General features: G+C 36.1%; 1 protein-coding gene across 5 annotated transcripts in view; it reads left to right on the forward strand.

The window, feature by feature from the left end:
• CLCN3 (chloride voltage-gated channel 3) overlaps positions 1–25,007 on the forward strand; it is a 97,590-nt gene that overhangs the window by 57,702 nt on the left and 14,881 nt on the right. For all 5 annotated transcript variants that reach the window (XM_032855475.1, XM_032855477.1, XM_032855476.1 and 2 more), the window contains 7 exons: positions 4,048–4,147; positions 5,518–5,705; positions 6,658–6,780; positions 7,925–8,131; positions 11,549–11,629; positions 12,539–13,084; positions 15,561–15,747. In XM_032855475.1, coding sequence (XP_032711366.1) covers positions 4,048–4,147; positions 5,518–5,705; positions 6,658–6,780; positions 7,925–8,131; positions 11,549–11,629; positions 12,539–13,084; positions 15,561–15,747 — 1,432 coding nt within the window. The remainder of the gene's footprint in view (positions 1–4,047; positions 4,148–5,517; positions 5,706–6,657; positions 6,781–7,924; positions 8,132–11,548; positions 11,630–12,538; positions 13,085–15,560; positions 15,748–25,007) is intronic.

A 25,007-nucleotide genomic window follows, 5' to 3' on the forward strand; every position in this document is an offset into this window, starting at 1 on the left:
GGTAGTTTCTTAAAGATTAGTTGCCAGTGGGTAATCTGAAACTCTATTAGTGAACTTTTTATCTTTTGTTACAGTAAAATCTGTTAGTTCACCTTCAACTCTAATGAATAATTTTGTAACATCATGCAGTGATCATCTGGAAAATATTCACTGTTTTATGCAGTTCTTTCAAGTATTGACACTTTTCATTAGACGAAATTAATAAAAATAACATTGGTTAATACAACACTGATCTCTTTATAAAAGTCTTTAATATTGGGAATCTGTCATCCTTACAGTGATAGATACAAGTTTTCCAAAATTCTTTTACTTCAAAGCTCAAATTCTATCACTAGAAACAAATACACATTTATTTCACTTGAAATGAGAGGCTTCTTTGGTTTGTTTTTTGGAAGATGCCTGTGAGAGTCCCAAGTCTGAAAAACCATAGTTTGGTATCTTTCTTTCAAGTAAAAATGGCATATCATGTGCAGGTGTCAACTTTATTTTGTAAATCACATAAATACTTTTCCTCAAGGCATAACCTCATACTTTAGTATGCATCAAAAGACTTTATATATACCTAAGTCATCACACCTAATATAAACAAGACTCAATGATTGAGGCATAATAATTTTTACTACTTCATCAGAGTCATTCATAAGTGAAACTGGCATTTACTTAGTTTTTTTACTGAGATACGCGGCAGTGAAGAGTAGGATGACTACCAGTATGTTTGGATGCTACTGCCTTGATTTGTGCTTGGGAGCAGCCGTTTTGCATTTGCTTTTGCATTATCAGTGAAAATGTAAACACAGTGAAATAGGCACATTGTCTTTTAATATTACAATGCAAATAGTTTTTATCCTGAAGACCTGTTTGAGAAGGTCTTAGGGACCTTCAGAGTGTATGTGACCACATTATAAGAACCAATGTTTTAATCCCATATGCCTATTGCAGGCGCACTGTAATTCCTGCATCTTGTATGAGTGTTAGGTAAATCAGTTGCAGTTAGAACTGTATACATTTAGAACTTATTAACATACTCTGGTTGGAGTTTAAATGTGTTTCAAAGTGAGGTAGTATGAAAGTGTCTGTAAGACATCATGTTCATAAAATTCTAAAGCAAATTAAAACTAAAAGATACCATGATATACTTTTTTCTCTTTGATTTTGAAGGTAGTCCATAGATCTTGAAACACTTAAAATAATATGAAGTAGTCAGTGTTTTAGCTAATCTTATTAAAGGTCTCTTTCTAGATAGGTCAAATACCATTTTCTGTACTTTGATCTATGCATAAAATTTTTTTTTAAAACCTGAGAAATTCTATACATTGGTGTTCTTATTGCTGTTTTTTATTTAATTTATTTATTTTAAAGATTTAATTTATTTGACAGAGAGAGCACAAGCAGGGGGAGTGGCAGGCAGAGGAAAAAACAGGTTCCCTGCTGAGCAGGAAGACTGACACAGGACTCCATTGCAGGATCCTGAGATCATGACCTGAGCCAAAAACAGACGCTTAACTGACCGAGCCACCCAGGCGCCCCTTTACTGTTTTTTAAAACATTACATTAAAAGAAAACCTTATATGTCATAGTCAGTGTGTATAAGTACCTAATTCTTTTTTCCCCCAAACTTCTTATTAGACTTATACCCCTCCTACCTCCAGTTTTGAGGTAAATCAACATTATATCATTTCAGATATTACTATTTCGGTATTTTGCAAAATGTCAGTAATCTAATTGTCATTCCTTCTTTATTAGCATGAAAATTTCTGTAAAGAGAACCTTCGATTATTTGGGTTCTGTAAAGTTCAGATTATTCAGAAAAGGGGAAGTTTGAAATTAGATGGTTCCCTAGTATCCTCAAAGTTGACTAGTGAGAGTTTGGTTTGCTTGTTTGACTTCTGTTTCTGTATCTTGATTGGAACATATTTGATGTATTTTAATCATCCCCATTATTATCTTTATTGATGCCTGTGTTATTCTTTATTTGACTAGAAGAGACCTGGATTGTTGCCTGTGTCCTTTGGCACATCCTTAGTAGACTTTGGCGTATTCCAGGAAAACAAGATGATCCTCGCTCATCTTATACATTTCCTGCACCATATCTGGAGTCAGCCACTTCTCCAAGGAGCCCTGGTTCCTTGGAAGGAAGATGATTAATAGGCAGTGTGGGCACTAGACATACTTCTTGCCTCTGGGTTGGCCATTGTTTTCTGGCCTCATAAGTTTATGGGAACTTTCTAATTTAAATTCAGTACTAAAGGGCTTTTATTTAGCCTCTAGTTCTTAAATCTGTACCCTCTTTCAGTCATGCCAAAAAGCTCAACATCATATGTATAATCATATGATTTACTTTGCAATACACACACAACAGTTTCAGATTATTTACCAGTGCTATCCCCATTGATGTGCTTACTCTGAAAAGTTTTAGTGTTTTCTTTTTTTTTCCCAATAGTTTTTGTTCTTAGCATTTATCCCTTTAAGGTCACACATACAAACTACTTCGTTTTAAACTCCCGTTTCCATTCTAACCTGTTGCCACCCTCTTAAAATGATGATTTACTTTTAAAACTATATGGTTTATCCCTTTATTTAAAAAAAATACAAGCCCATATATTTATATGCTTATTTTTTCTTAGAAAGATGGTAGTGTACTGTATATAGTTCTGTCCACCTTGCTTTTCTCCCCTGCTTAACACTGCATCTGTCTTTCTTTTTTAGTGAGTACAGAATTTTTTATTTCATATACTGCAGTTTACTTAACCAGTGCAGTATTGATGAATGTTTAGATAATCACCAAATTTTTAACTCCTGTTATATGAAACATTACAGTTACTGAGAAAAAGCAACATGGGGTTTAATGATTATTTTTGAAAGAAATGAACCTACCTTCAGAGTCTAAAAAATGCTTATCTGTGTATCTGTGATTAGTTGCTTATAGTATAGAAGGTATAAAATTGCCTTATTCATCCCAGAACTTAACTGAGCCTTTTTAGTGAGGAAATAGACCAGATTTTTTAATTCCAGCTGTAGCTATACTGTGAGATGATTTGAACACTGAAGTCCTAGACTGAGAATATGGGCTTTTTATTTTTATTTATTTTTTTTATTTTTTCAAGATTTTATCTATTTATTTGATGGAGAGAAAGTGCACAAGCAAGGGGAGTGGCAGGCAAGGGGAGAGGGAGAAGCAGACCACCCAAGGAGCAGGGAACCAATGTGGGGCTCTATTCTAGGACACTGGGATCATGACCCAAGCCTGAAGCAGATGCTTATCTGGCTGAGCCACCCAGGCAGCCCAAGAATATGGCTTTTAAAACAATCTTAATAGAATGGAAGAGGTTTGGGCTAGTTAGGGATAGGTTTAAAAGTACTTTCTTACTAAGAGAAGAAGAGTTGCCTTCTTGTGTCTTAGTCTAGTGAGATCTGGAAATCAAATCTATTTCTATCCTGCCAATCACACTTCCTCCTCTGTATTCAGTAGAGGACACCTTTGCCTTACACAGTGATAGAAGAGAGCCTCTGGACCCTACAAATGGGATTAGAATTCTGCATACCTGCATATTTACAGGCCTATAAATTTTGGCAGGCCCTTTAGTCACATGATGATTCTGTACTGTACTTATGGGCATAATACTGTTATTAACTTTTGTTTTAAAGAACATTATAATCCACTTAATTGCTAGAACCAGAAAGTAGTTAGGAAATGACAAACATTTCAAGCCATAATGTCTTATTTCTGTTGATATAAAAGTTATGTATCAGCTAAATTTGATTCAATTTAAAACAGTGTAGGCCAGACTCTGTGTGGTTTATGGACGCCTTGCTCTTAAATCCTGAGGTTTTTGTTAAAAATGCAGATCTCTGGATAGATGTTTATCATCTGGTTTACAGGTGTAACAACTGTCTGACGTAGTGATTCTGCCCCAAACTCACCTTTCCCATGATTTAGTTTATAGATTACTATCTCATGTATAGTAACTGAAAAATAATTGTTAGAGTCTAGAATTGTGGCTTCTGTTCATAGTTTGAAAAATGAAGCATAAACATTTCTAATTTCAGATCAACAGCAAAAAGAAAGAATCAGCATGGGAAATGACAAAAAGTTTATATGATGCATGGTCAGGATGGCTAGTAGTAACACTAACAGGATTGGCATCAGGTAAAGAAAAATTTTAATGTAATCCTTTTTTGGTTAACAGAAAAATAAATCGTTCTCCCCTCCTTCCCACAATGTTTTTTTCAGGTCCTGTTGCACTTTTAAAGGTATTTATTTTGTTTCAAGAAATCTTCTTAAACATAAGACTGCTAGGAGGCAGGATGCTTTAGAGTCTAATCTTGGCTCTGTCACTTTGTTTATGCAGTTTGGTTGATCTTTCTGGGTTTCAGTTTCTGTGTCTGTAAAATAGGTGGTTTGGTCCAGATAATAAAGTATCTTTTAATATTAACATCATAATAAGTAGCTACTTATTTTTTGAGTGCTTCCTATGTGCCATGCACTGCCTTGAAGTCTTTACAAGTATGTAAACTGCATGGCAGTCCTGTGGTATAAGTGTCACTGTCACCACCATTTTACAGAAGAGGTGCCGGAGCACAGAAAGTTTGGTAACGTGACTGAGGTTGTATGGCTAGTAAGTGGCCCAGCAAAGATTTACATTTAGGCAGTTCAGCTCAAGAGTCTGCATTTTAACTACCATGCTGTCAGGAGCCCACAAAGTGCCTATGTGTGAGATTTTAAGAAGTAGGAGTTGAAGATCTCAAAGCAAACATTAAGGACTCTTTTAATGACTTTCAGTTTCCACCGTCGAAGATTACATCTACAAGAACATGAGGAAAATTAAAATTTATGTGGAGTCTAGAGGGAAGTACTGATACCTCTAATTGACATGCACAAGAATTTTGTGACTACTGTGTATGTGACCTTTTGATCTTTTTATACGATGAGAAGGTCTTAGATTTTGTCCACAAAGTTGTATATTTTTTGTATTCTGTCATTAAAATGATCTTGGTACATTTAATTTTTTGTTATTTAAGGGAAAAAACAGTCTATCACAGTGATTCATTAGTGCTATGAGTTTCACTAATTATTTCTAATGAACATTAAATTTTAATGATATTGAGATAGTTTGTAAATTTATTAAATTTCATATTGAAACATAATAGTAAAAACTCAGACTTTAGTAACCTGATTTGTGAACCTCCTGCTAGCTGTCTTTTAAAGATGTTTTAGTATCTTTTAAAAACCTTTATTACAAATCACAGTTAATTTAAATAATGTAACTAGCTTTAATTTCAAATGAAGAATAGCCATTTTATATTAAAAAGTGGCTGTCTATACTTTTTTAGAAGTAATATAAAATTACTTATACCTAAGACTTAAAAATCTTAAATTTATATAATATTTAAATTTATATAATATTCCCTTTATGTATAGGGAATCCCCAACTTTCTTTGAACCTCTTGGTAGTTCTTAACACTCCAAAAATGGATTTAACTTTTTTTTTTTAAACTCCCTTCAACATGTTTTTACAGGGGCATTGGCTGGATTAATAGACATTGCTGCTGATTGGATGACTGATCTCAAGGAGGGCATTTGCCTTAGTGCACTGTGGTACAACCATGAACAGTGTTGTTGGGGATCTAATGAAACAACATTTGAAGAGAGGGATAAATGCCCACAGTGGAAAACATGGGCAGAATTAATCATAGGTCAAGCAGAAGTAAGTCTTGCTGGGTTTGAAATGAATTAAAAATTGAGATAGCTAAATGAGTCTTCAGTTCACTTAATTATAGAATTAATCACATATTAGATGATTGCAACTGCATTAAAAGTAAAATGTAATAGGATAGATTGGAAAATAGGAGAATACATTGCAGCGAGTAAAATGTAAAGTTTCAAGAAGCTCTTTATTAGTTAACTACATAGTCACATTCAAGTCTATTCAATTATGACATTAAATATATATTATTGTAGAAAAGTGCAGTACGATCTGTATAATCACAGAAAGTCAGTATGAAATTATTAAAACTGCTGACATACCATGATTGTTGGGAAGTATAAATTATCAAAAAGTTTAGTAAAAGAAGCCTTGTAACTGGAGATATTTTAAAGAAATCCATAGATTTTTCTTTGTAGCATTATATTTAAATGATTACTATTCTTGACGTTCTGTAATGAAGTACATTGTAAAAGTTAGAATATTGTATAATACATATAGTTACCTGGTCATAAGGATGTTTTAAAAATTTTGTTCTAGCTGAATTTTTGAACGAAAAAGAATATATTTGCTGATAACATGGCTAGTATGCTGTTTCTCACTTGATCTTCAGAACTGCAGTAGAATGCAGTCACAGTGCAAATGCAGTTTTATCTTCAGCTATTTCCAAAATGTGATTTGTGGGTAGGCATAAGTTAAAGTAGAGCTGATTTTCGGCAATAAGATTTTAGGTATCAAAAAAAAATCTAGGAAAACATTAAACAGATTAAGCCTCTTTGTTATATAAATGTTTTTTGATTCTTCTTAAATATTTTGTTCATATAAAGCTTTAACTATTGTGGAAGTAAACCAGGAAACTTTTATGAGTTTCACACAAGTTTCTTATGATGGAAAGCACTTGCATTTGGGATGCACTGTACATTAAATTCATACTATTAAATGATTTGCCTTTTAGGGTCCTGGCTCTTACATCATGAATTACATAATGTACATCTTTTGGGGCTTGAGTTTTGCCTTTCTTGCCGTTTCCCTGGTAAAAGTATTTGCTCCATATGCCTGTGGCTCTGGAATCCCAGAGGTAAGCCATGCAATATTTTAATATCATTAAACATTTAATAATTGTTATGATGTTAATCTTTTCCCTTTGGGGGGGAAAGTAGTTGTTTTTCTGAGGAAATTGTAATAGGAGAAAGAAAATTTTAAAAATGTAAGCTGATTATCACAAGAACTTCTTCTCCATCGTCATTTCATTAACCATGGAGGTTGATTTTTTTTTTTCCTCTACCACTAATTTAACATATGACTAAACAAATATCAGAACACTCAGTTATAAAGCTGGAAAAGTATTATGTGGTCTAAAATTCTTTGATGGATTAGTTGATGTTTTGCTGCTGTGAACCTGATTTGAATATATTCACTCTTTTTATGACTATATTTTAATTAAATAAGTTAATAATTATTGAATTTGGCAGATAATCTTTATAACCATTTAATACTTTAAACATTTGACCACAGGCAATAGTACAAACTTTTGGGTTTTGTTTTTTATCAACAGTAATTTAAAGAATATATTCAGGCTTGAGTGGTGTAATTTAAAGAGTACACTTCGGATTGAATGGTGTGATGGAAATTCACATCTTTCCCCTTTTAATTTTTCTGTCTTAAGTAAGTTATCAGCTTTTTCTAATGAATTTCCTTTTGAAACTTAATTTTAGTGATTTAAAAATTTTTGTTAATTAAGAATGTCTTTAAGGGGCAGTATCATCATGCAGCTGTTGTCACTTGCCCTTCTTAACATATAGGAAAATATTATACATAATAACGGCACTCTGCGAAGACAAAATATCCTAAGTTCTGACACAGCATGTCTGAATGTATCTAACTGTTTTTACAAGAGAAGTATTCAAATTTACCTTTTCCTTGTTACGTAATTACAGTCCTTGTATTAAGGTCTGTATTCCCTTTAACATGGCCTTATATCCTAGTTTTGTTCATGAGATAGGGTTGCCTTCAATCCTTGCTTGAGGAGAGAATTAGAATATGATCTAGATTTATTATTTGTAGCATAATAGTTAAAGCTTTTGAAAAATTTTGAATTGTTCCATGGTCCACCAGAAAAATTTGCAAGGTAGTTTTGTAAGTAAAACAAGAGAGTAACTTAAATTACTTTAATTTTCCTGTTTCTTAAAGGAAATTAAGCTGTTTTAATCTTTTCTTTGTAGATTAAAACTATTTTAAGTGGATTCATTATCAGAGGTTACTTGGGAAAATGGACTTTAATGATTAAAACCATCACATTAGTACTGGCTGTGGCATCAGGTTTGAGTTTAGGAAAAGAAGGTCCTCTGGTACATGTTGCCTGTTGCTGTGGAAATATTTTTTCCTACCTCTTTCCAAAGTATAGCACAAATGAAGCTAAAAAAAGGGAGGTAAGTGTCTTTTGCGGCTTATTTGACAGATAAATATCTATTACATAGACTTAGTGAGAATTTTCTAGTGTAAAGATGACGTTTTTAACTTTTTACTTTTTTAATAAATTCTGTATTCACATTCAAATGTGAAAATTGCTTGCTTCTTTCCCCCTTTTTGAGTATCTGTAATGTCTTTCTAGAATCCATTCCCAGTGCTGCTCAGTTACTCTGATATTTTAGAGAAGTTTTGATAGACTACCTGGTGTCCATTGGTTTCCGTTGAATTTCACAAAGCTTTTTCCATTTGTTTTTGCTTTGCTTTACACCTTTCTTCCTCTAAAGTTTTTCCCAAATGTAACATTATTTTTCCCCTGATTTCTCACCATCAGTATTTTTCCAGGGTTGGGAAGTCTTAACAGCTGTGTTTTCCTCTGGAGGAAGTATCTAATGCCCCCGAGAGAGGTGTGTCATCTGCAGAGAGCTATCTGCCACCATGAAGATGTTCTCAGGGCCTTTAAGACCTCTTGAGGTTTAAATCAGAGATTCACACTAAAGGACATATAGGAATTCCTCTTTATTCAGCTGTTTACGAGCATTTATTTCCATTACCTTTTTTTTTTTTTTTTTTTAAGGCCAGCCCAAGTATTTCTAGGAAGGCTTTAAGCTTTAAGTATTACAGAGTTTCCTAATGTTTGTACATTGCTGTGGATATTTTCTAAAAGAAAAATGGGCTCCTGAGACCTTTTGTATTAGCTCTACACTTCGGGAGCCCAATCCCTTCTTTTTTTCCCAATCTAATCTGTAGGCCAAGGTGATACAGAGCACTTTAGGTTTTTAAGATATCATATTTTTATATCATTAAATACTGAGAACTCAGAGGTCTCTGACCCTCGCACAGGACCTTTCATCCTGTTGTTTTAATAATATAACAAAAAAAATCTTTTTTGTTATATTATGAATATTTTTATCAAAGTATTTGATTCTTCAATTGAAATGACTACTCCTTCATTTTAGTGTTAGTACTAAAACACTGTTCATGCATTGGCAGTAGTCTGAAAGGGGAACACTTCAGACCATCATAGTTCTGTCTCTGAATGATAAGGTGATTCTAGTACTATGCTCTAACACAAATCGCTAACATTATTGATTACTTATTATGTATCTGGCTCTGTGACAATCCCTTGCATTTTAACATTTAAATCCACAATAATCCTATTAACTTGGCACTATTATCCGCATTTATAGATAGGAAATTAGGGTATAAAATGCTAACTTGTCCAAGACTATGTAACAGAGTGTCAAGAGTATGGATTAAAATTTATTTTTCTCTGACTCCAAAGTCTGTACTCCTCCTCCTACTACTATTTCTGCTGTGACTGTGGATATGTATATATGTTAAAAGCCATACAAAACATAACCTCAAACTACATTGTAGCATAGCAGATTAGGGCTAAAATGGAGATACAGCATTTGTCTCTCCAGTGCATTTCCTTTACTTGCTATTGTACCTTGACATTTTGAGGGTAAGATTTTTATTTTTATTTACTCATCTTAAGTGCAAAATGTAATTTATTAGAAAATGTCATAGAAATTACATTCACTTAAATTTTAAGATGTACACTGTGATGATTAGTAATGTTTATGACATTAACTTTGTTCACCTTAGTATATAAATGGCTAGAGTTTACTTATTAGTTGGAAACATGAAGGCCTCATTTTTTGGCTTTCTTCTTAGGTTGACTTCCTTGACATTTTTAATTAAATAATTTCTTAATACTTATAGAACATTAAAACTTGTGTGAGTTACAGGTACTGGGTGTTAGCTTGATTGTAAAATCCTGTTACATTAAATGCACAGAGAATTCAGTTAAGTGTGTTGTCTACAATCCTTTAGTGGGAAAAAACAAAATCACTTAATTTACTGTCCTCCCCCAAACAAGCAGAGTCTGCATTCTTAAAGCCAGGTACAATTTACTTATTTTTTTTAAAATATTTATTTATTTAAGAAAGAGAGAGAGCAAGAGAGCAGGGGTGGAGGCAGAGGGAGAGGGAGAGAGAAACCCAAGCAGGCCCCTTGCTGAGAGCAGAGCCCAACTTGGGGACCCATCTCACAACCCTGAGATCAGACCTGAGCCAAAACCGAGAGTTGCACCACCCAGGCACAATTTAATTAAAATGAGTATTTGCTTATTTTTAATTTGCCAGAAGCAGCCTAAAAATGGAGCTCATGGTCTTAATTATATATAATTTAATTTCGATTATTTTCAGTTTCTTTTTCATAAATGTAAAATTGACCATTTGGTAAAATGGTTTGGTACCCTTGGATATTTACTGGAATGAAATAGTGAAAGGAACAAAGATTCTTAGAAAAGTAATTACAATGTAAGTGTCCAGTGAATTAAATGTGTAGTTGGCACTAGTAGTTCTCTAGTAACACTCAGTAGTTCGCACTGCTGAGAAGTGGGCAATGTCCTAGTGATGGACTGGGGAATTGGGGAGAAGATCTCTGAAAGTTTTTGTGGATATTTTTGTTTTCTTTAACTAGGGTGAAGCCATTGTTTGTGCTTTAGAATGAGGCTTTCCTATTGGCAGCAGTGGTGTTTTCAGAGGATTTAGAGTAGTGAAAATAAGGTAACTCAGTAGGTTTTAAGTTCTCTCGATATTTTACTACAATTTAGAAAACAGTAATTATTAGGGGTGCCTGGCTGGCTCAGTCAGTAGCGCATGTGACTCTTGATCTCAGAGATCTTGAGTTCAGGCCCCACATTGGGGAGTAATTATTAATGATGTAAAGCAGTAATTATTAATGATGAAGAAGTTAGCTCTAAAATATGAAAAAATTATATCCTATTTAAAAATAAACTTCTTGGGGCACCCGGGTGGCTCAGTGGGATAAGGCCTCTGTCTTTGGTTCGGGTCATAATCCCAGGGTCCTGAGATCGAGCCCCACATCAGGCTTTCTGCTCAGCGGGGAGCCTGCTTCCTCCTCTCTCTCTCTCTCTGCCTGCCTCTCTGCCTACTTGTGATCTCTGTCTGTCAAATAAATAAATAAAATCTTAAAAAATAAATAAATAAAAATAAACTTCTCTTCCCCTAAACCCCAGTTACTGTTCTCTCCACTGCTCTTCCCAAACATCTTCAGAATTGTCTGTATTCATTGCCTTTTCTTCTTTGCATCCTGTTTACATTAGTGTATCTCACACAAATGTTTTTTAACTGAATATTGAATATGTGAGTGTCCTTTCAATTAAAGCAAAAGAGAAAAAATATCTTTTTAGAGGATATAAATATTTGCCTCTGCTTGGGGAGAAAAGGGGTAAACATGTGAGTTAACTTCGGAAGAGGCATTTCAAAAATTCAAGCAACATGGGGAACTTTCATTTGGTATATTTGAATTTCTAAGAATATATGAAATAAGCCAAATCCTCTCTTTAGGTGCTATCAGCTGCCTCAGCTGCAGGGGTTTCTGTAGCTTTTGGTGCACCAATTGGAGGAGTTCTTTTTAGCCTGGAAGAGGTAGGTAAAGAAAACAACAACTATAACATTGTGTATAATTACCATTAAAATATGTATTTTGGTACACTTTTTAGTTTTATAGCTAGTGTAATAGATACAGATTGTGTTTTTAAGTTTTCAGGTTTAACTTCATAAAGTTATTTTTCGGTTATTCTTACCTACAGAGTAATACATTACATGTGTCCTTTACCTTGAGAAAAGCCTTAAAATTATTATTCATGTATAAATATTAATTGATTATTTAAAGTTTAACTTTCTTGACATACTTAAAAGTAAGCAGAAATGGATTTGGCTTAGTTAAATGGATTTAACCACTGTTTGTTAAATTATCACCCATGTTTTTATTTTAAGAGTTTTAATTAATTCCTAAATTGTGAGTTTGTCTTGTATGCTTATTTCTAGGGTAGTTATTCATGTTTAAGAAGATGATTTTAGTCGCATCAGTGGCATATTTTTTGTTTTCTCTGGTGCTTAAGACTTTTTTACATGTTTACACAAAAATGTGATTAGGAATGGTTTAAAATTTACTTTTCCAGTTTGTGTTCTTTTCCTCTTTTTTCTTTAATATAGAAGAAACAAATACTTCTTTATGAGCTAATAGGAGTTGGTGATGGTACATTTATTCTTAACTACATGATTGAATTAGAGGTGAAACTCATTTTGAAAATAAAACAATGCTAGGTATCTGAAATAATTATTATAGACATTTTTGATCAGTTGATATTGGGAACTTGTAATGATGTGATAGCCAAAGTTAATAAAACATCGGTTTTTTACTTACCACAGTAAAATGTATTATATGTAAACTCTAGTTAAACAGCAAAAATTTAGACTATGATATTAAAGTTATATCAGAAACATCTTATAAAATTATACTATTAATTTTTCTCCCCCCCCCCTTTTTTTTAGGTTAGCTATTACTTTCCTCTTAAAACTTTATGGAGATCATTTTTTGCTGCTTTAGTGGCTGCATTTGTTTTGAGATCCATCAATCCATTTGGTAACAGCCGTCTGGTCCTTTTTTATGTGGAGTACCACACACCGTGGTACCTTTTTGAACTGTTCCCTTTTATTCTCCTCGGGGTATTTGGAGGGCTTTGGGGAGCCTTTTTCATTAGGGCAAATATTGCCTGGTGTCGTCGACGCAAATCCACCAGATTCGGAAAGTATCCTGTTCTTGAAGTTATTGTTGTTGCTGCCATTACTGCGGTGATAGCCTTCCCTAATCCATATACCAGGCTCAACACAAGTGAGCTGATCAAAGAGCTTTTTACAGACTGCGGTCCTCTGGAATCCTCTTCTCTTTGTGACTACAGAAATGACATGAATGCCAGTAAAATTGTCGATGACATTCCTGATCGTCCAGCAGGCCTGGGAGTATATTCAGCTATCTGGCAGTTATGCTTAGCACTCATATTTAAAATTATCATGACAGTATTCACTTTTGGTATCAAGGTAAGTGCTAATGTGAGGTGCTATTTAAGTAATTTTGACATGTTTAAGAATTGTATGTGAAATGAGCAGTGCAATGCTTATATAAAAGTGGTTATTTCATAAGTGTAGGCTGAAAAAGTTCTTATCTTTTGTGTTTCATTTTAAGTAATGAATAAAAGAATTCTTTTGGATATATTGTTGAACATGGTTATCTGTTACTGTGTAACAAATTACCCTCAAACCCAGCAATTTAAGATAACTCTTTATTTTGCTCTTGCTATTGAGTCAATAATTTGAGAAGGACTCAACTGGGCATGCTTTGTGGTCTGTCATATATGTCTTCAGGCATGGCTAAAGCTGGTCATCTACCACCTGAGCTGGGAAGAGTCAGATAACTGGGTCTGGAACATCTGGGCTCCTGAACATCTCTTTCTCTCTGACTCTCTCTCTGTCTCTCTGGTTTTTCTAACGTGGTGCCTTCCAGGCATTTAGATTTCTTACATGGTAGCTCAGTGTCCCAAGAAAATTGTTTTTTTAACCTGGCCAGGGAAGTCATGCACCATGCCTCATGTTACTTTCTATTTGTCTGGGAAGTCACAGAGGCCTGCCTCTTAATGGGAACAGTGCCAGGGAATTCATGATCATGTTTTAAAAGCACTTACATTAGTTTCCTTTTGCTACTATAATAAACTGCCACAAACTTAGTGGCTTAAAAATCACACATATTCATTACAGTTTTGGAGATCAGAAGTCCAAAATTGGTCTCATCGGGCTAAAATCAGGGTGTTCATAGGGATATATGGAGATTGTAGGGGAGAGTCCATTTCTTGCCTTTTCCAGCTGTCTAGAGACTGCCCATATTCCTTGGCTCATGGCCCCCTTCTCCTATCTTCGAAGCCAGCAATGGGTAGTTAAGTCTTTCTTTTACCTCATTATCCTGACACTAACTCTTCTAAATCATTCTTCCACATTTAAAATAACCTTTGTGATTATTTTGAGCCCACCCAGGTAATCTAGGATAATCTCCTGTTTTAAAGTCAGCTGATTAACAACCTTAATTTTTACCCGCAACCTTAATTCCTCCTTACTGTATAACATAAGGAATTCATAGTAATCAGGATATAGAAACTTCGAGGAGCCGTTACTCCACCTGTCATGCTATAGGGTATTCGCTTGAAAGGACATTGCAGACTCTGTTAAATTACTAGCATGTGAATACCATGTCTTTTTCCATCAAAGACTTAAAGCAACTAGGCCCAGTGCCCTGGCACATTACTTCATTTGAATGTGCAAAAGTGAGAATAACGTTGATTAATTGGTGATTTGCCAATAAATGTAATTTTCTTATATGACTGTCAGTGCTGTATATGAAGATCAAATGTCAGCTAATCTTTTTTTTTAAATAATATTCACTAGTGATAATATTCTTTCACAGATGTAACTTATGTGGAATAACACCTTAATTTCAACAAAATCATGATAGTTTTTGAAATATGGTCTCTTTCTTTTCTGTTGTTCTCTATTTAGTCCACTGGGTATGAGTGTTAAATAATAGAAAAACCTTGAAGTTAAAAGGTTTTTTCATAGTGGATCAAGTTAGAGCAACTATTGATGCTCCTGTTTCTGTGTAAGCTGATTTTCTGTAAATCCCAACTTTCTCATCTTCAGTTGAGCTACAGGATGCTGGAGACAATTGGCAAGTCTTTGTTAAGTCTCGCATTGCACGGTACTCTGGCTGACGAATCCTGACTGGCAGTAGAATAAAACATATTTTGATCTCTTCTATTTATTTGGATGACCTTTTGATGATCCTGGTCCATGTTCAACGTGCCATCATTTTGTGCTCACCTTATTTCCTATCCAGAACATTTTAGAGCTATTAGTATTTTAATCTTTAAATGATCTTGCTTAAGATGTTTACTATTCCTATTTTCTTCATTAAATTTAATTGATCAATAAACATTTTTCTCCTTATATGTATCACTAAAAAATATTTGAGGGACCTGGTAAGATTGTCTGCTTCGCACTGTACCATTTAAGAGGAATCACATCTAATATTTTTATCATTTGATAGACAACAGATATGTAGGAAGGATGTAATTGTGGAGTAAAGAACAGTACTTCTCACTGAATTGATTTTATTTTGTGAAAACTGCTTCATATTGTCCTTTTTTTTTCCTTCCCCGTTTCAGCATAGACTACTAAAAATTTTGTTAGGGACTGGCATTAAGGAACCTTTGAGCTAAAGGATAATTAACCTTGGGTTATTTTCTCTTTGGGCTGGAGAATGTCACGTGGTACTTTGTAACTGAATTCATGAAATTGTTAAGGTACCAGTAGAACAGTATTTTCCTTTAGTATTATTTGTACTCAGATTTTGCTATATAAATAAATTGTGAAAAGAATCAAAAGTATTAGAAACAGGCCCATAGAATGTAGGTCCCGAGCATCCAAGTAGAGACTCTGTGCCCAGTTAAGCACTGTGTTTCTGTTACAGGTGCCATCAGGCTTGTTCATTCCCAGCATGGCCATTGGAGCGATTGCCGGAAGGATCGTGGGGATTGCAGTGGAACAGCTTGCTTATTATCACCATGACTGGTTTATCTTTAAGGAGTGGTGTGAGGTTGGAGCTGATTGCATTACACCTGGCCTTTATGCCATGGTTGGTGCTGCTGCATGCTTAGGTAATTTAACTATGTCTGTGGATGGATGTTTGTGAATCTGAGAGAGAAAAGAGCAAGAGTGAGAACACGTTTATGCTTAGCTGGTGAAGTGGGTGAGGGTGGTACAGGACAGAGGAAGAGAATGTCAAAACTAAAATGAAACAGTACTAATATGGTGTTTATATAGTACTAGTTTTCATTTTGCCTGTCTCTAAACATTTGTTAATGCAAACATTTAATGGTGGTTAGCATCTTTTAAATATTGTGTAATATTTAATATTGTGACAGAAAACGTCTCAGTACAGCATAAGCTTAATTTGAATCTTGTCCAAGGAGAGTTTTTTCTTTTACTATCAAGGATCTTGGCTTGCCTATGATGACCGTAGCATGATTCCCGAGATTAGCATTCTAGCAAAGCGTCAGAGTAGCTCTGGCTCTGCGGTGACTTATAGGCTGTAGTAGAAGATTTCTTTACCAGCCCTCCTCCATTTAAGGTGCATTTATAGCAAAATGAAGAAAGGTAACTGTTGTTTTAATGAAAAAAAATATATATCTACATTAAATACTTAAGAGTCTATGTATTCTCTTGGATGTGAAAAATAGTTATTTCTTTTTATATTTAAAATGTCAGCTGAATTTTGGTTATGATATTTAATAATAGTTGGTATTTTGACTTATTTTTGTTCAGTGAATCAAAATTATATAATTACTGATCTTCAGAGATAAAATATCAAGTCCAAGTGAGGGAAAGAATCATTTTAATCAAAGTAGCAGTTATTTAGTAATTATCCACTTACTCTTCAGCACTTTCTCTTCAACAGTGCTAGGTGCAGGGAGTGATACAAAAAGAAATATAAAACATGGGCCCAACCTCAAGTACAGTCATGTTGGGGAGACAAGATCAAAACTGAGAAAACAATACTGAGCAATTTAATGATTATATAATGAGTATTACATAATGAGTCTATGAAAGTTATAGGAATCTAGAGAAAAAGAGAGCTGATGTAGTTCAGGTAGAGTAGAACATGAGCTTTACTTAAAATTGGTAGCATTTAGGCAGACTGGGTGGCTCAGTCTTTAAGTACCTGCCTTCAGCTCAGGTCATGATCCTGGAGTCCTGGGATTAAGCCCCACATCAGGGTCTCTGCTCAGCAGGAAGCCTGCTTTTCCCTCTCCCTCTCCCCCTGCTTGTGTTCCCTCTCTTGCTGTGTTTCTCTCTGTTAAATAAATAAATAAAATCTTAAAAAAAAGAAGGAAAGAAAGAAAAAAGATGAGTAGCATTTAAAGAAGAGGACTTTCTCTTCTGATGGTCCTGTAGGTTAAAATGATAGTACCTATGGAAGGTGCCATTTTATAAATGTTAATAAAAGTGGGGGGGGGAGGGGCCGGCTCCCGGCAAGCGGCGGAGCAACAGAGCACAAAAGCAGGACTTTTAAAAGTCTGTTCCGCTGAGGGACATCGCTCCAGAGGCTTAACTGGGGTGAAGCCCACGCGGGGCCAGTGTGGCCTCAGGTCCCGCAGGGTCACAGAAGGATCTGGGTGTCTGAGTGTCTCAGAGCTCGCAGGTATTAGAACAGGGAAGCCGGCTACAGAGACGGAGCCGAGGAGTGAGCTCACAGCTCGGGCTTACCTTGAACCGGTCGCAGGCTCGCTGAGCTTGGAGCGCAGCCGGAGGCCAGGCAGACGGGAGTAATTGGACGCTGTTCCCTGAGGGCGCACTGAGGAGTGGGACCCCGAGCTCTCGGCTCCTCCGGGCCGGAGACTGGGAGGCCGCCATCTTCATTCCCGTCCTCCGGACTCTACGGAAAGCGCTCAGGGAACAAAAGCTCCCAAAAGCAAACCCGAGCGGATTACTCAGCCCGGCCCCTGGTAAGGGCGGTGCAACTCCGCCTGGGGCAAAGACACTTGAGAATCACTACAACAGGCCCCTCCCCCAGAAGATCTACAAGAAACCCAGCCAGGACCAAGTTCACTTACGAGGAGTGCAGTTTCAATACCAAGGAGAGCCGCGGAATTCCAGAGGAGGAGAAAGCAAAGCACGGAACTCATGGCTTTCTCCCCATGATTCTTTAGCCTTGCAGTTAATTTAATTGTTTTTTCTTTTTCAATTTTTTTCTCTTCTTCTGCTAAATTTTTTTAAACTTTTACCCTTTTCTTTTTTAACGTTTTTTAACTAGTTTATCTAATATATATATATTTTTTCCTTTATATATTTTTTTCATTATTGGTTTTCTTTGTTACTTTTTTTTTCTTTTTTTTTTTTTTCTTTTTGAACCTCTTTTTTTTCCCTTCCCCCCCCCCCTCACAATTTGGGATCTCTTCTGATTTGGCTAAAGCATATTTTCCTGGGGTTGTTGCCACCCTTTTAGTATTTTACTTACTCCTTCATATACTCTTATCTGGACAAAATGACAAGGCGGAAAAATTCACCACAAAAAGAACAAGAGGCAGTACCAAAGGCAAAGGACCTAATCAATACAGACATTGGTAATATGTCAGATTTAGAGTTCAGAATGACTATTCTCAAGGTTCTAGCTGGGCTCGAAAAAGGCATGGAAGTTATTAGAGAAACCCTCTCAGGAGATATAAAAGCCCTTTCTGGAGAAATAAAAGAACTAAAATCTAATCAAGTTGAAATTAAAAAAGCTATTAATGAGGTGCAATAAAAAATGGAGGCTCTCACTGCTAAGATAAATGAGGGAGAAGAAAGAATTAGCGATATAGAAGACCAAATGACAGAGAATAAGGAAGCTGAACAAAAGAGGGACAAACAGCTACTGGACCACGAGGGCAGAATTCGAGAGATAAGTGACCCCATAAGACGAAACAACATTAGAATCATTGGGATTCCAGAAGAAGAAGAAAGAGAGAGGAGAGCAGAAGGTATATTGGAGAGAATTATTGGAGAGAATTTCCCCAATATGGCAAAGGGAACAAGCATCAAAATCCAGGAGGTTCAGAGAACCCCCCTCAAAATCAATAAGAATAGGTCCACACCCCGTCACCTAATAGTCAAATTTACAAGTCTTAGTGACAAAGAGAAAATCCTGAAAGCAGCCTGGGAGAAGAAGTCTGTAACATACAATGGTAAAAATATTAGATTGGCAGCGGACTTATCCACAGAGACCTGGCAGGCCAGAAAGAGCTGGCATGATATATTCAGAGTACTAAACGAGAAAAACATGCAGCCAAGAATACTATATCCAGCTAGGCTATCATTGAAAATAGAAGGAGAGATTAAAAGCTTCCAGGACAAACAAAAACTGAAAGAATTTGCAAACACCAAGCCAGCTCTACAGGAAATATTGAAAGGGGTCCTCTAAGCAAAGAGAGAACCTAAAAGTAGTAGATCAGAAAGGAACAGAAACAATATACAATAGCAGTCACCTTACAGGCAATACAATGGCACTAAATTCATATCTCTCAATAGTTACCCTGAATGTTAATGGGCTAAATGCCCCAATCAAAAGACACAGGGTATCAGAATGGATACAAAAACAAAACCCATCTATATGTTGCCTACAAGAAACTCATTTTAAACCCGAAGACACCTCCAGATTTAAAGTGAGGGGGTGGAAAAGAATTTACCATGCTAATGGACATCAGAAGAAAGCAGGAGTGGCAATCCTTATATCAGATCAATTAGATTTTAAACCAAACACTATAATAAGAGATGAAGAAGGACACTATATCATACTCAAAGGATCTGTCCAACAAGAAGATCTAACAATTGTAAATATCTATGCCCCTAACGTGGGAGCAGCCAACTATATAAACCAATTAATAACAAAATCAAAGAAACACATCGACAATCATACAATAATAGTAGGGGACTTTAACACTCCCCTCACTGAAATGGACAGATCATCCAAGCAAAAGATCAACAAGGAAATAAAGGCCTTAAATGACACACTGGACCAGATGGACATCACAGATATATTCAGAACATTTCATCCCAAAGCAACAGAATACACATTCTTCTCTAGTGCACATGGAACATTCTCCAGAATAGATCACATCCTTGGTTCTAAATCAGGTCTTAACTGTTATCAAAAAATTGGGATCATTCCCTGCATATTTTCAGACCACAATGCTCTGAAGCTAGAACTCAATCGCAAGAGGAAATTTGGAAAGAACCCAAATATATGGCGACTAAACAGCATCCTTCTAAAGAATGAATGGGTCAACCAGGAAATTAGAGAAGAATTGAAAAAATTCATGGAAACAAATGATAATGAAAATACAACAGTTCAAAATCTGTGGGACACAACAAAGGCAGTCCTGACAGGAAAATATATAGCGGTACAAGCCTTTCTCAAGAAACAAGAAAGGTCTCAGGTACACAACCTAACCCTACACCTAAAGATGCTGGAGAAAGAACAAGAAAGAAACCCTAAACCCAGCAGGAGAAGAGAAATCATAAAGATCAGAGCAGAAATCAATGAAATAGAAACCAAAAAAACAATAGAACAAATCAACGAAACTAGGAGCTGGTTCTTTGAAAGAATTAATAAGATTGATAAACCCCTGGCCAGACGTATCAAAAAGAAAAGAGAAAGGACCCAAATAAATAAAATCATGAATGAAAGAGGAGAGATCACAACTAACACCAAAGAAATACAGACAATTATAAGAATATATTATGAGCAACTCTACGCCAACAAATTTGACAATCTGGAAGAAATGGATGCATTCCTAGAGACATATAAACTACCACAACTGAACCAGGAAGAAATAGAAAGCCTGAACAGACCCATAACCAGTAAGGAGATTGAAACAGTCATCAAAAATCTCCAAACAAACAAAAGCCCAGGGCCAGACGGCTTCCCGGGAGAATTCTACCAAACATTTAAAGAAGAACTAATTCCTATTCTCCTGAGACTGTTCAAAAAAATAGAAATGGAAGGAAAACTTCCAAACTCATTTTATGAGGCCAGCATCACCTTGATCCCCAAACCAGACAAGGATCCCATCAAAAAAGAGAACTACAGACCAATATCCTTGATGAACACAGATGCAAAAATTCTCACCAAAATACTAGCCAATAGGATTCAACAGTACATTAAAAGGATTATTCACCACGACTGAGTGGGATTTATTCCAGGGCTGCAAGGTTGGTTCAACATCCGCAAATCAATCAATGTGATACAACACATTAATAAAAGAAAAAACAGGAACCATATGATACTCTCCATAGATGCTGAAAAAGCATTTGACAAAGTACAGCATCCCTTCCTGATCAAAACTCTTCAAAGTGTAGGGATAGAGGGCACATACCTCAATATTATCAAAGCCATCTATGAAAAACCCATCGCAAATATCATTCTCAGTGGAGAAAAACTGAAAGCTTTTCCGCTAAGGTCAGGAACACGGCAGGGATGTCCGTTATCACCACTGCTATTCAACATAGTACTAGAAGTCCTAGCCTCAGCAATCAGACAACAAAAAGAAATTAAAGGCATCCAAATCGGCAAAGAAGAAGTCAAACTATCACTCTTCGCAGATGATATGATACTATATGTGGAAAACCCAAAAGACTCCACTCCAAAACTGCTAGAACTGGTACAGGAATTCAGTAAAGTGTCAGGATATAAAATCAATGCACAGAAATCAGTCGCATTTCTCTACATCAACAACAAGACAGAAGAAAGAGAAATTAAGGAGTCCATCCCATTTACAATTGCACCCAAAACTATAAGATACCTAGGAATAAACCTAACCAAAGAGACTACGAATCTATACACAGAAAACTGTAAAGTACTCATGAAAGAAACTGAGGAAGACACAAAGAAATGGAAAAATGTTCCATGCTCCTGGATTGGAAGAATAAATATTGTGAAAATGTCTATACTACCTAAAGCAATCTACACATTTAATGCAATTCCTATCAAAGTACCATCCATTTTTTTCAAAGAAATGGAACAAATAATCCTAAAATTTATATGGAACCAGAAAAGACCACGAATAGCCAAAGGAATATTGAAAAAGAAAGCCAAAGTTGGTGGCATCACAATTCCGGACTTCAAGCTCTATTACAAAGCTGTCATCATCAAGACAGCATGGTACTGGCACAAAAACAGACACATAGATCAATGGAACAGAATAGAGAGCCCAGAAATAGACTCTCAACTCTATGGTCAACTAATCTTCAAAAAAACAGGAAAGAATGTCCAATGGAAAAAAGACAGCCTCTTCAATAAATGGTGTTGGGAAAATTGGATAGCCACATGCAGAAAAATGAAATTGGATCATTTCCTTACACCACACACGAAAATAGACTCAAAATGGATGAAGGACCTCAATGTGAGAAAGGAATCCATCAAAATCCTTGAGGAGAACACAGGCAGCAACCTCTTCGACCTCAGCCGCAGCAACATCTTCCTAGGAACATTTAAAAGGCAAGGGAAGCAAGGGCAAAAATGGACTATTGGGATTTTATCAAGATCAAAAGCTTTTGCACAGCAAAGGAAACAGTTCACAAAACCAAAAGACAACTGACAGAATGGGAGAAGATATTTGCAAATGACATATCAGATAAAGGGCTAGTGTCCAGAATCTATAAAGAACTTAGCAAACTCAACACCCAAAGAACAAATAATCCAATCAAGAAATGGGCAGAAGACATGAACAGACATTTCTGCACAGAAGACACCCAGATGGCCAACAGACACATGAAAAAGTGCTCCATATCACTCGGCATCAGGGAAATACAAATCAAAACCACAATGAGATACCACCTCACACCAGTCAGAATGGCTAAAATTAACAAGTCCGGAAATGACAGATGCTGGCGAGGATGCGGAGAAAGGGGAACCCTCCTACACTGTTGTTGGGAATGCAAGCTGGTGCAACCACTCTGGAAAACATCATGGAGGTTCCTCAAAATGTTGAAAATAGAACTACCCTATGACCCAGCAATTGCAGTGCTGGGTATTTACCCTAAAGATACAAACGTAGTGATCCGAAGGGGCACGTGCATCCGAATGTTTATAGCAGCAATGTCTACAATAGCCAAACCATGGAAAGAACCTAGATGTCCATCAACAGACGAATGGATAAAGAAGATGTGGTATATATATACAATGGAATACTATGCAGCCATCAAAAGAAATGAAATCTTGCCATTTGCGACAACGTGGATGGAACTAGAGGGTATCGTGCTTAGCGAAATAAGTCAATCAGAGAAAGACAACTATCATATGATCTCCCTGATATGAGGGAGAGGAGATGCAACATGGGGGGTTAATGGGGTAGGAGAAGAGTAAATGAAACAAGTTGGGATTGGGAGGGAGACAAACCATAAGTGACTCTTAATCTCACAAAACAAACTGAGGGTTGCTGGGCAGAGGGGTGTTGGGGGGGGGTTATGGACATTGGGTAGGGTATGTGCTATGGTGAGTGCTGTGAAGTTTGTAAACGTGGAGATTCACAGACCTGTACCCCTGGGGGAACAAATATATATATATATATGTTTATAAAAAATAAAATTATAAAAAAAAAAAAGTGGGGAGGGGGGCTTCAAAAAAACATAAAGAAGAGGACTATTTTTGAGGAATGTAATCATCTAAAGGCAAAGGAATTGGGATAGGGATAAATTTAGTGTTCATGGAGCTTTGAAGATACTGACAATATTGAAGTAGAGAGTGCGTTTTGGATACTTTTGGGAAATGAAGTTGGGTTAGTGAGAAGGAACCAGATTATGAAGAGGCAGTGATTTGTGTCAAGATCAGTTTGTATGTGGAATTGGTCAGATCTGTGGAAGAATTGTGGTTTTGGGATTTGTAGCTTGACAACTTTGGGAGTGTTTCTTTGCTTTGATTTTTTATTTTCTTATCTTTAAAACAGAAATAATAACTTTTTATCTCCTACTGTTTTGAGGATTAAATGAGATCAAATGCATGTAAAGCTGTTAGCACAGTGCCAGGTTAAAATAAGTCGCTTAGTTTAAAAAAAAAAAAAAGCCTTTATGAACAGACTAGGGACATGCCTGGTATAGTGTAGATAAGTAATATATAGTAGGTTCTTTCTCCCTTCTATTTTTAGGTTAGAAAACCAAAAGGAAGAGTTTAAGCTTAATACAGTATGAACTGGTGATTCCTGGTAGGTTTTTGAGCAAAGGAGCAACATGGCGAAAGTAGTACTTAGGAAAGATTAACCTGGGAACATGATTTATAAAGTGGATTGAAGGTAATGGGGCCTGCAGTCAAGGAGGTAAGATAAAATAGTGTTAAAATTAAGGAACAAAGTCTTGAGAGTCTGGACTAGTTTGGTAATAGTGACCGTATTGAGAAAGGGACCCATAGATATTTTGCAAAGCAAATCAAATAGGACTGGGTGAGGGTCTAGGTGTTGGGTTAAAGTAAAGAGATGGATCTGGAATGACTGTCTAGGTTGCCAAGAAGTCAGGGAAGTTGGAATGGGTAGCTCTTTGGGGGAAGAAGAGGATTTTGGTTTTAAGTGTGTGGTGTTTTTCGTGACAGTGGGTCATCCACAGTCTTTTTATGGTTGGAAAAACGAGACAAGCAAACATTAAGATGAGGTATGCAGAGTTGGAGACATGGGACAAATGCAACAGTAAGTGAGACATGTGGATTATGAGGCATCAGCATACAGATGGTAGTTCATCCATCTACTTGGGTAGATGATTTGGGTAAATAGATGAGTTTTCTAAGGGAGGGGATATTACCCTGTTAACAGAAATCACAAGGCATTGAAATATTTTACTCATTTTGAAAAGATACAGAATAGAGATGTATATTAAGTTAATATTCTACCCACATATGACCTTAATTTGTAAATTGGCAGCTGTGACATAAAAGGTAGCTCTTACATGCTTCACCAAATTCTAATAATCAGTTTTCATAAGAGTGAAATTATGTCCTTGCTATAGCAATAAACCAGAATGGCAAGCTTGCTTTAGTTGGTTGGCTGTGTACTGTGAAGTAAACAGGTTTTGAAATGTTATTTTAATAGTCTTTTGTGTTAACTAAAGAAAATCATTGTTTCTCTAGATCTTATTAAAATAGTGATAATTGTCCTAAGAGACGAGTAACAGTTTTTTTTTTTTTTTTAAGATTTTATGTATTTATTTGACAGAGATCCCAAGTAGGCAGAGAGGCAGACGGGGGGGTGGGGGTGGGGGGGGGAGCAGGCTCCCTGCTGAGCAGAGAGCTGGATGCAGGGCTTGATGCGGGGCTCAATGCAGGGCTCGATGCAGGGCTCCATCCCAGGACCCTGAGACCTGACCTGAACCAAAGGAAGAGGCTTTAACCCACTGAGCC

Source organism: Lontra canadensis, unplaced genomic scaffold (genome assembly GCF_010015895.1).
Source record: "Lontra canadensis isolate GAN:19392208 unplaced genomic scaffold, GSC_riverotter_1.0 scaffold10, whole genome shotgun sequence".
NCBI classification, from domain to species: domain Eukaryota; kingdom Metazoa; phylum Chordata; class Mammalia; order Carnivora; family Mustelidae; genus Lontra; species Lontra canadensis.